This window comes from Homalodisca vitripennis, chromosome X (assembly GCF_021130785.1).
Source record: "Homalodisca vitripennis isolate AUS2020 chromosome X, UT_GWSS_2.1, whole genome shotgun sequence".
In the NCBI taxonomy this organism is placed as follows: domain Eukaryota; kingdom Metazoa; phylum Arthropoda; class Insecta; order Hemiptera; family Cicadellidae; genus Homalodisca; species Homalodisca vitripennis.
In genome coordinates, this window is record NC_060215.1 from 68,239,007 (window position 1) to 68,252,083 (window position 13,077).

At 32.8% G+C, this 13,077-nt stretch overlaps 1 protein-coding gene across 1 annotated transcript in view; it reads left to right on the plus strand.

Moving 5' to 3' along the window:
- LOC124369136 overlaps positions 1–13,077 on the plus strand; it is an 80,453-nt gene that overhangs the window by 20,245 nt on the left and 47,131 nt on the right. The window contains exons 9-11 of the mRNA XM_046826908.1: positions 5,422–5,580; positions 10,487–10,858; positions 12,366–12,535. Of these exons, the coding sequence (XP_046682864.1) occupies positions 5,422–5,580; positions 10,487–10,858; positions 12,366–12,535 (701 nt within the window). The remainder of the gene's footprint in view (positions 1–5,421; positions 5,581–10,486; positions 10,859–12,365; positions 12,536–13,077) is intronic.

The following is a 13,077-nucleotide window of genomic DNA, read 5'->3' on the forward strand; positions in this document are numbered from 1 at the left end:
ATTTCTAATTTAATTATTTGAGAAATATTCTTACATGGGCTACTAAAGCCTGTGCGTGAGAACGAGTCACCACAAAGTACTCAATTGGTATTTCAAACCTTAAAAATTTTGTTATATCTTATTAAGTAAAAAAAAATAAAGTAAAAATAATGTTTGATAGAATGAAAAATAAAACTAAAGTGAGAATGAATCTGATGAAGTAAGTGAATGGAAATAATTATTAGAAGGACAAAACGACCAACTGTCGGAGATCAAGACCACGGACAGGCCTTGGTGCAACTCTTAGTTAACAGACGGACATTGGAAAAACTGCGTACAAAATTCACCATTCCTTATCATCAAGGGTTGTTATCTATACTTATGGCATCAACGTATTAGTCTCGCATGACCTCCCCCAGAAGACACACACACACTCAAATTCACATACACACACGCGCGCGCGCACACACACACACACACACACACACACACACACACACACATACATATTCGCACTCTTATATGTACACAAAAATTAAAACTAAAAATCGCTCACACTATATTACTTATTTCCTAATACATACTTACAAACCAACATACATACAATCATACTAGCTATATACTTGTCCAAACAAACCCATATGCTTCCAGTATATTTCAAACATACGCACGCACTCACACTACATCCTTACATGCCTGTTACACCAACATTTATATTCATTTTTCCGCCTCCCATCCTAACCCACATCATCTATTGTCTATAATTTGATGTAATCAAGAATTCAGTACGATCTGTTCCCACCAAATTTAGCCAATTAATAATTCTTCTTTTTAAAGAAAACATTGTTATATAATTAGTATTTTTTATGGAATCCGGCAATTTATTGAAAATAATGTGTGCTATATAATATGTATTAGTAGTAGAGAAGGTTTTCGGAACTCTAGTCTGTCCTGTAGTAGCGTATCTTGTGGAATATTCATGAGGCAAAGAGTCAAATAGGTTTGGTTGATTTTTAAAAACGTAAATAACAAGTGCTTTGATGTAAAGCTGTCTAACATCCAAAACTTGCATTTCATTGTACAAAGCATCTGAAGAGTACCTTCGACACCTCCCCAATGCCGCCTCCATAATAGATTTTTTGTGTGACGAGAAGCCGATCTATAACTGTCCTGTAAGCACCCCCCATGCTAAAATCCTCCCCTCAATAATTGACTGCACATATGCGAAATATGCCATCCTAATTTCTCTAATTGTCAGTACTTCATGTAATTGTTGAAACACGAAAATCATTTTTCTTAATCTCTTATTTATATAACTTATGTGTTCAGTCCATGTCAATCAATTGTCAAACATAACGCCAAGATATTTATATTCATTAACACAGTCAATTATGTCACAAGGGCAATCAGTGTTACGAGTGAAGTCGTCGCATACATGGAGCTTAATACTATTAATCGAAGTGTCGCTGGATTCGCGTAATGATAAGGGCATAAATTTTGTTTTAGCAACATTCAAGGTTAACAAATTTTGATCAAACCATTTTTTTATTTTTGACATGCTTTGAGCTGCTTTTACGAAAACATCGTCCGACATTTCCGCTTGGAAAAAAATTACAGTGTCATCAGCAAAAAGATACAAGCTACCGGAAATATTGATTTTTGAAATATTATTCATGTAAATTAAAAATAATAATGGTCCAAGAGTACTCCCCTGGATTACACCATAGTTGAACGGGCTTCAGGTCACTATTAACACCATTGATAGTTGTAAACTGCTCTCTGTTGGCCAAGTATGTTTGGAACCAGTTAAACGATGTTCCACGTACGCCAATCAAATGAAGTTTCTGAAGTAATTTTTTCCTGTCTACCGTATCAAATGCTTTTGTTAGATCTAGAAATATTAATAAACATCGGTTACCTTTGCTTAATGCCAAATTGATATCTTTCGTTACTGAGAACAGCGCATCGGCCACATTTTTAGATCTCCTGAACCCGAACTGGCGGTCTGTCAGAATATTTAGTCTTTCAACATAATCTGTGAGTTGATTTCTTACAATTTTCTCTAACACTTTAGAGAACACACTAAGTAAGCTAATTGGACGGAAGTTAGATTTTTGTGTAATATCATTGCTCTTAAACAGTTGAATCACTTTAGCAACCTTGAATCACTTTAGCAGCCTTGAAAGCATCAGGAAACTTTCCGGAACGTATGCTATTGTTAATAATGTGTAGCAGAGGTTCAAAAAACAGCTGAAAGTTGTCTTTAAGAAAGGAAGCGGAAATGCAATCGTACCCAGGAGCTGAGCCTCCGCATAGGCTACTGACAGTTGTGTAAGTCTTGTTCCGTGACAGTTCTCATAGTAAAAACAGAGTCCACAGTATAGTCGTTATCGTCTACAACAAGCGGACCGCTCGAGTCGATTAAGCTAGCCAAGTTAAATCCAACCTGTGAGAAATAGTCATTGAACTCGTCGGCCATCTGTTTACTTACATCATTCATCGTCGCGTACTGTCTGTTACCTGTATACTGTTCTAGAGGAAATCCGTCATTTTTATTAGTCCTTCCACTCATTTCCTTGACGGCTTGCCAAAAAATTTTAGGGTTATTACAATTATTGTTAATTTTTTTCCTAAAGTAGTTCTTTTTCGTAGTCCTTATAAGTCTGTCCAGTCTGTTCCTGTATGTCATGAAATAAAGTTTCAAATCAGTACTAAATGGTTGTTTTCTCAAAAGCGTCAATTTATCTCTTTTCCTGATAGACCGTACTAAGCTTTCTGTAATCCAAGGTTTCAGTTTACGTAGTCTCGGTTTGGGATTGGTAATATTTTTACACACGTTGTCCGTACAGTCTTTTATAGTGGCTAAAAACAGATTAGCGCTAGTATTGAGATCCGCTGTGTCAATAACATGAGTCCAGTCACACCCGTTTATGTTATTTTGCAATTTATATTTGTCTAAGATGTAGTTAGAGGCAATTTGATAGCTTGGATTAGACCGAGGGTAATTTATTTCAATGTTTAACACAATACTGTAATGATCTGTAATATTATTCGCTATAACAGCAGTTTTAATCTGATCATAGTTATTGTGCCTCACAAATATATGGTCTATACAAGTCTTACTGTCCCCTATGACTCTAGTCGGTTCCGTAATACCACACATAAAACCAGTCTCATACATCACGTCCAAGTAACGTTCAGTTTTGTTATCTGTTTTAATTAGGTTTGCATTGATGTCACCGATAAGAATGTATGTTTTGCTTTTATCAGTATTTGAGTAGTATTGGTTTAAAGCGTTAGTAAAGACGTCTAGGTCACTGTCATGAGTCCTGTACAAAGCGAGTATGTTACATTGTTTGTTGTTATACATGAAATCCAGGCTGAGTCCATACACGTCGCCCAGCTCCTCCTCTCGCACCGACACACACACACGCTCACTCGCAAACACTAACACACCATCATTCCTTGTTTTCCCCCTATACGTTTTATATAAGTTGTAGCCCTCGAGTTGCACCCCGACATCGTCCTCACCGAGCCAAGTCTCCCCCAGTGTAATGAGGTCCCATCTCGTATTCATACCCTCTAAATAAATCACTAAATTGTCAACGTTTTTATAAAAACTTCTTATATTCAAGTAGAATATCTTAAGCCCATTATCTGACCCAAAAATACTTGTTTCATAATTATTCTCTATAATCTGGTAGTCAATCCTTGTGTATTTATCCAAAAAGTTGATCATTTTATCCATTCTACTTCATATACAACAAACCGAAAAAAATCAAGCACTTATGACTTATAAATGAGACTCAGACAAAATCAAAACGACAGACAGACAGTCCAAACCCCTCCCGCCGCCCCGCATCGTTATTACATTTTCGAATATTGACACCAGTTCCAAAAATATTATTAAAAAAATACAGTACTCAAAACTACAGTCGGAAAAGTATATGCCTAATTATTTTTACAACAACTAGTACTGTTTTATGACTGACTTCGTTTCCATCACAATATTCAATAATATGTAATTGTAAAATTATACCTATAATTACCTCTTAGCAGAATACCTAAGTAATCACCATCTAATCTGTACACAATACATATAGAAATTATTTGCTTACTTAACATTCGCCTGACACATCCAGCGGGCCAAGGAGCTTATAAATATTAGAAAACTAAATAATTAGTAATACTGATGTATTATTATAACACGATATGCATATTAAGCAAAAGACTCGTAACATGTATAGTGATACTTGGTACGCTACACATGAAAATAAAACTATATAATAAAAAGTAATTGCTCTTCTCAATAAGTACAAATAGATAGTAATTTGCGCATTTAAAAACTTTAATAACTAATAATAACGCTGTACAGATTAGTAATTTTAAATAACATTGACAGGAAAAAATATAAAAATGCCTTCTAGTGTTTATATAACAAAACAAATCATATTTACTAAACATAAATAGGCTAAAAGCCATACACAGACCACACATAAAAAAACAGATATACTTGTTTCATAATTATTCTCTATAATCTGGCAGTCAATCCTTATATATTTATCCAAAAAGTTGATCATTTTATCCATTCTGAAAAAACTTGTACATGTAGCTAATACAGCTGTCCATTCATTCATTAACCATATACATTTCTTAATATCAGTATATCACATATCACTATTCAATTGAAACGACAAGGAGACATCTAAACCTTTTACGGTATAAGAATATAACTAAATTCTCAAACTATCATTAAACAGTGATCCAAACTACTTCCAAACTAAGTACTTCATTAACTAACATGCAAAGTTAAAAGAAAAATAGTAAACTCTTTCTAATTATAGTTTAACAAAAATGTCATGCTTCTTTATAATAAAATTGGTAAAATTAATGTATATTACGTCAGTATTAAATTTAAACCACAAAATAAGGGTTTAAATTTTTCCTAGAATGGTGCACATTATTAGATTTCCTCTAATAAATAAAAAAATATTCAATTTAGTTCATACAGTCATAAACATCTACTAATTGTCTAATTATTCACATTGAATATGCCACCACCAAAGCACGCACACGCACACACACACACGCACGCACATACGCACGCACTCACACGGACACATTTCTTGACAAAATTAACCATTCATTCAGTCCATCCTGCATTATAAAAGTATTAAAAATAAGTAGCCAATCAATATATTATAAAATGTAATGCACGAGACATGTTACAGTATTGTAATAATGAAGACAACTAGTAATACAGTAATTCATTTAACTGACTACCTATTGATTAGATTGTGTTTATTAATATATAAACTGAATACTAAAGAACCAAGAATAGATTCCAGGGAATCCCACATTTTACAAGAGAGAACTGCATACAATTACAGAAAGTAGGTGGATTATATTACTAGCAGCTCTCACTTGACTCTTATTTTTCAGGAGATCAGATCGTGATGGAAACCAGTAGAGTGGAGAAGAGGGTTAGCAGCTTGTTAAATGGCATTGGATCACTGGAGAATCAAACAAGAACTCTTCTATCGATGCTACCTTCACTTCTTCTTACCAACAGACAGACCACTATCAATGCGACAGCTAGAGGTTTGACTATGTTATCCAAAAAAGACCAACAATAAATAATTTATAATTACGTGAAAAACTCCAGCAATCGATATAGCATCAGTAATGATATAATATACCTGTAACTTATGCCTGAGCCAATCTATCAATGAAACTGAAGGAGGCCATAAGATCTATATCCTATTAGACAGTCAAGGTGCACTGAGGTCTCTCAACAGCTGCACCTTTGAAGACTGTTGGAACAATTGGAAATAATTTAAATTAGTAATTAGTAATGACAACAATTTTCCAATATTATTTTATTTTTGGAATGAGGCTTTCATATGGTACAAATATTATTAAACTGCCATATGGTGTAAATACAAAGATTTGGAAAACTTGTCAGCCAGTATGGAAAATTATACCGGAATACAGTTTAGTTTTTAATAAATTGAGAAGACAGTAGAATGGAATCTTCAATAGCCTTATTCATCATTAATTCGATTTTCTTTGTTTCTATCTACGTGAAGTGATTCCCAAGCATCTAGGTGCATTTGTTTTATAACATCTTTTATTAATTTAAGATATTTACTTGAATTGTATTTCCTGATTAAATGCAGTTTTATGGAGTCGACTGAAGATAAAACCTTTGGTTTCAAAAGGCATATAAAAAATAAAATAATATTGGAGAAGTGTTGTCATTATTAACTACTAGAAAACTAAAAAGCTGTGCCTTTGTCTCTTAAGTTGGTTTGGGACTCTCTATTATTACCTAGAGCCCTGGCTATCTGCAACAGTCACTCTGATATCAGAGCATGAGGGGGTTGCAAGAATGAGACATTGGATACTCGATAGACTGTAATGAGACCTGGATCTATGTTGTGTATGAACCTAGAACCTTTTTGTAGCTTGGCTAAATGTCAAATTAAGTATGCTATCATAGAATGGGTAGCTATAGATACTTGCCTCCTCTAGAAAATTTTCCAGGTCTGAAATAAGTGAAAGCTATCATAGATCCCTTATCGACTGATAGCTAAGCTATTCTTGGACTTGGAAGACTAAATATCAGATTATACACTAATTTATTGACTGAACATTGCCCACTTAATTACCACTTACATAAGCTAGATATCTCTGAGTTATATGTGCCACTTCTGCAGTGAGTCCAAGGAGACTAATACATACCTCATTTGTGACTACAAATCGATTGCCTGACTAAGTGGAAACACCTTTTCAGGTGTTTTTTTAGCTTCTATGAATGTCTTGGGGGTTATTAAAAGCCTCAAGATGATCTGGGTTTCCTATATTTCAGGCTTATGTTACAATAGAGTCGTGATGATGGGGGTATTCTTTTGCCCAATCAACCCTCTGTGACGACCCCAGCATATAGTTCTAAGACCAGACCGGTAACATCGTATGCGGTCTTAATCAGCCAATTTAAAATATTAAATCATCAGTAATATATTTTATTTTTATTCAGCATAACATTTAATTGTAGTAACGAGTAATGAATATATGCAGCCAGACTTATTAGGTTAAGCAGTGCAGGTGGAGAAGATATATATTTTAATTCAGCACATGAATTGTAAGTCCAAGTCTGTCAGCAGTAAGCCTGGTAATTTTCCATACCCAGAGCAGCTGCGCAGTTACTGGGTGGTAAACAGGCAGGAATTTGCTGAGGTAGCGTCTGGAACAACGCTGCTCCCTGGAGTTCGTTGTTCTGAGTCGCAGTCGTGCCAGGGTTTTGAACGCGTCAAGCTCGCGTGAAATCGCTCTCTCGCTCTCTCTCCCGTTCTAAATTTGTAATTGTTCAACTGATTCTAAATTATGCAATAAAATTCAAATTGTTTTCGCAATAAACTAAATTGTTTTATTTGGCCAACCGAGGAGAGAATTTTTATTACAGCAACCTGGGCTAGTTTCCATCACCGTGTCCGAATTAGAACCCGAGAACTTTTTAAATTAAATTACGTGTGGTCGTCACGCCACACCTCTGTATTCTATTGTATGAAATGATGTAAATGTGACTTACATGACTATAATAATATAATATTATAATATAATTATAATATGCACAGCATGTCTGTAATTTTTTTGGTTTGTAAAAGTTTTATATTTTATCCATAAATGTAAATGTTAGTAGAAACTGTCACAAGAGGTAACAGAATGTTTTTTCTTTCAAGAGACAATTGGTGAACAAAACCTTTTTAGTTATAGAAATATTTCTTGCTTAATTTATGTGAAACTTTTTGTGCTCTTAGTTTTTAAATGAAAATATTTAGCAGACAGAAATATAAAACTTTATAAAATAATTTTAATTTTATTTAATATGTTACATCAATATGGTACTGTTATTATTGAAAAGAAACAGAAGATTCCTGAAGATTTTGGTACCACAGATATTTGATGTTAAAGTTGAGATATGATTTTATGAAACGTTCAAGAATTTTCTTTTTACACCAGGTTTTTAGACAAACTTAACTGAAAAATGAATTTGCTTTTTTTCCAACATAAATATTTTAGCCTGATTTGAAAAGGGTTTATTAATAAATTACCATATTTTTTTATATTTTATAAGATGTGTTAAATAATATGAATCAACACCATTGAAAATAGTTAAATAGTGACTATCATCTAAGTTTTAGGTTCACTCTAAGCCAAAACACAATTGAAATTTTGAAATATTTGAGCTTTGTTGTGAAGAGCCATCTTCAGTCAGCACATAATAAATTTAAACTTTTCGTTATGACTTGATCCAATACCATTAATCTTTTCGGCATTTCTATGTGTATTGATTAAAAATAAAATTCATGAATCTAAGATGCCTACAGCATGCCATCATAGTTTAGTATAGATTAGTCTAATCAAAACCAAATATTGAGCTAAAAAGTAACAAAATAATTTCAGAGATTTATAAATGATGATGGTTTTAAAATTATAACTGATGTAACTGTAAAAAGTAAAAAAAATCAGTACAGAACCAAAAAAGACAAAACTATTATGTGTTGGAATCAGACAGCAAATTATTTAAAACTGATAGTTAATTAAAGTTATAACCTTATATTTAATCTAATGAGTCGAATGTATTAAATTCTATGGAAATTAACTTACATTTAAAGTATATAAGAAATTAAAAAAAAACTTTATCACATATGTCATATATACAGGGTGATTACCGAGAAAAGCATGTTTTTCAAATAATGAGTACTCAGGGAATTCAAAGCAATAAGAGTATTTATGAGTGGAAAAACAGTGTACACAATCTGCAATTTCAGAATAAAATTACTTACAGCGTTTAAAAATTACATCTCTAAGGTGGCCCGCCTTCTGCTTGGATACAGTGTTGAAGGCGTTCTTTAAAACTTGCTACGGATTTTGCTAACATATCTCTAGGAATGGCGTTGATTTCCTGGCGAATAGCTTCTTTAAGTTCCTCTATTGTTCGTGGCTTGTTTATGTAAACTCTAGATTTCAAAAATACCCACAGAAAGAAATCTGGAATTGTAAGATCTGGTGAGCGAGAAGGCTAAGTGACATCATCAAATCGTGAGATCACTCTTGTAGGGAATGTTCGCAGAAGGAATTCCATACTAATGCGAGCCGTATGGGCTGTTGCCCCATCTTGTTGGAACCAAACATTACGTATCTCTATACATTGACGGCGCAGTTCTGGCAAGAGATATTCTTCTAACATTTTCAGGTACCGTTGTGCATTCACTGTCACTGCTCTGCCATCGTCGTCTTAAAAAAAATAAGGACCAATGATCCCCTTTTCAATAACCGCACACCACACAGTCACACATAAGCTATGAAGACGTCTCTCAGCTACGTTTTTAGGATTTTCTGCACACCAAAATCGTAACTTCTGTTTATTGACTGCTCCGTCCAAGTGGAAATGCGCTTCATCACTCATAAGGATAACTGCTTTGTCATTTTCTTCCAAAATTTCACTCATTGTGTTACAAAAATTTACACGTTGTCTCTTATCTGCTTGACTCAATTGATGACATACTGCCAACTTGAAAGGATGAAATTTAAAATGTGTGACCAAAATCTTCCTCACTGTGAATGAGCGAAGTCTGAGAGCAGATGCCCGCTTCCGAATTGAGTGGCTAGGACTCTGAACTGTTGCAAGGCGTACTCTTTCAACTGTCTCAGGGGTAGTAACTGTCGTTACCGATCTAGGAGGTTTCTTCTTAAGCAAAGATCTAGCTGTGTTAACATTATGTATCCAACGCAATATCGTGTTACGATCAGGGATAGCTCCATGCCGTGCAATGTTCAAATGTGCACAAAAGTCTCGCTGAGTCTGAGTGACTGATTCACCATTTGCGTAAAACCGTCGCATGACAAACGTAAGTCAAAAACATGCGTTTCCCGGTAATCACCCTCTATATATATATATATATATATGTCATTCTGATCCTATCCATGATTTGTATTTTTCAAGTTATTATATTTGTTTCACAACTTTTTTAGTGATGTATAATTTTTAGAATTTGTTATAAAAGTACTAATTTGAAACTAGATCATTGAATACTATATTATATATTTTCTAAGTGGAAAATATAACTTATTCTCATTTAATTACAAGTAACATAATAAATATAAAATAGTTACATAAATAAAAACTATGTTATTAATGAAAATTGCAGCAATTAATCAATATTTGTTGCCATCCCCAATAAGTTCTAGACGTCTTGCAAACACATGCCAATAAAACATGTTTGAATTTTCAACAGTATTGTTTTATATTTCTTCCTTGTACATAATATGTACTGTGAAGTTGAAAAATCCACTTAGAATTTCCGAAATAAATTGGACTTGTTCATCAATCCATGCCTGTAATAAAATAATAAGATTGATAAGTATTTTAATTAATAATATAATACTATATAATATTATAATACTAGTAATATAATGACTATATTCCAAAGTATTTTAATAGTTTCAGCATTGGCAAAAGTTCTCAGTGGAAACATTTGGAGCGTGACGAACATAGATGCCTCATCTGCTAGAAAAATAAAGAAATTGGTTTCAACAATTTCATATCTTGGAGGACTAATTGAAACACTTTCAACTGCTCTCGTCTCTGCTAAAGAGTACAAGAATACAAAACATCTTACTTACAATGGAGATCTATTTATAGAGTCAGCAAATATAAACTCATTGAGTTCTGCAACTGTAAATAACAGACAATTTGTACCAGAATCGTTTTTGTCACTGAACAGTGATCAGAGACTAGTGAGCATAAAAGCAAAAACACTTAAGGTTGATTCACTAGTAACTCTTAATAAAATTGCTAACAGATCAGTGGACGGTAAGGAGTTATTTACATATGTAATTATTCATTAGTATATATTCATATGTAAATATTCATTAGTATTTAACCTGCTCAGATCCAGAGGGCTCTAAGCCACATTGCATGAGATTTACATTCCTGAATAATATGGAGAGGGATTCCCAATTAATAAGAAATATAGTTATCTAAACAAGTTTTCAAATTATACAAGGAAGAAAGGTATTGGGAAATCTGGAATGGAAGTTTAAGATCAGGTCATAACTTAATTTTAACTCCATCAAAACACTGTTAAATCTCAAAAACTTTTACATCCTTACTTTTGGTTTAGAGATATGGGTGATGCCTCATTTTAAAGATATACTTAATATGAATCAAAACACTTTTTCAAAAAGTTTTTAATATTTTATTAGTTACTCAGAAAAAATCTCAAACTGTTTTGGATTGTGTTGTTTAAATATTCAAAAAGTATTAATTTTATAAGAAAAACTGAAAATCATTTAGATGCAAATTAATTATTCTTTAAAATGAGACGACATCTCCCACAACTATATCACCAAAAATAAGGTGTTAACAATGTTTGAGGTTTAACATCATTATAGGGTAAAACTCAAGGTCATTACAACCCACGGCTCTTAATTATGGAATTGATGTTAAGGCAAGTGTATTTGTTTCTCTAAAAAAGTAAACGTGTTTAAAGCTCAAAAGTATTATAGCTTTTTGATTGTATAATGTTAAAGTTGGTCAATAAATCTGAAAAGTGTTGTTTTATGTAAATGGTTTTCCAATTAGGAAATGGGCAACAGACACCTTGATACAAGAGCCTTCAAATAATAAGATTAATAAAATAAGTGCTTTTATATTATTAAATTCCATATACATAACAGCAATCTAGCAGACAATTAGTTCAATAGCTGCAGCAACAACAGCTGCTAATACCTGTTAGAAATTATGTTGTTAGTTTAGCAGTTCTTGATTAAACCAACCTGTCAAGACCAACAATACAAGAACCAAATTATTGTAGAGTTTACTAGCATTGTTTTTAATAGAAACCTTTAAAATCCCAATTTACATCATTAGGATGTTATTTTTTTCTTGGCCAGTGCCTTATTCATCAAGAACATCAGCTGTATAGCAAATCCAATTTTGCCAAGCCAGTGAAGATATACCCATTAAATACAATAAATTATGAAAAAAGTCAAAATATTTAGTTGTTCAAAGTATTCTGTAACAGAATCTTAAAAATTCAGATTTATCATTGCTCTGATTGTTTTTTTGGACTTTTAAAATGTCCGTTAGGTTTTTTCTTATTGTGGCTACATATTTACAAAATATTAAACAATGCTAATATTATAGCCTTACCAAAATTTAAATAAACCAAATTTGTTTATGAATATTTTATATTTCTTTTATGAAACTATTAACAGTTTTAACATTCGTATTTTAAGGACGTTCTGATATCACAACACTGGTAAATCTCTTAATTATGTTAGATATCATGTTACCATACATACATATGTTGTGATAGATCTGTTACTGACTGGAACAATGGTGAAATCTCCTGTAAAGACCAATCATCTTGCAATACACAGTCTGCAGATGGGTGACTTCACAGAGATCAACAACATTCTAGTGAGAGATATTATCAACAGAAACTCCATTGTAACTTCTGGAGAAGACACAAATACCATTCGAAAGGTATAAAATTGATAGGGAACCATAAAGCCTGTTAAAGTTATTATTGAACTGAGAAGGATGGTAAACTTGTTTTTATTAAGTGCATTTTTTAGAGTTAGTTGAGTTGACGCACAACATAGTTGTTGTGATTCCTGACTTATGCGTGTCACAACGTTCTGGTATGATTTATTTATTTTAACCTAGATTGTAGTTATGAGTTAGGTTAATTATTTACCTGAGGAGATTAGATCGCAGATCTCAAAACTTAGAAGTACTGATTTTTTGTATCACTAAATAATGGCAAATGTCCAGAAAAATCCTGTTTCCTTCACAATCCTTCCATTATCAAAAACAAACTTCACAGAACTAAAGTAATAATTGAAATAAATACAAGACACTATTCAAATCTGTTTAGTTTGAATTACTACTGTAAGTGAGTAAACATCAAAGTATATTTTTTGTAATTTGAGACAATTAAAAGTAGTAAAAAGGAACTTTAACTTTCGGTAAATGTATAAAAATAAGAACTTTTTATTGTTTATATGGTAATGGTGTTAATAGTA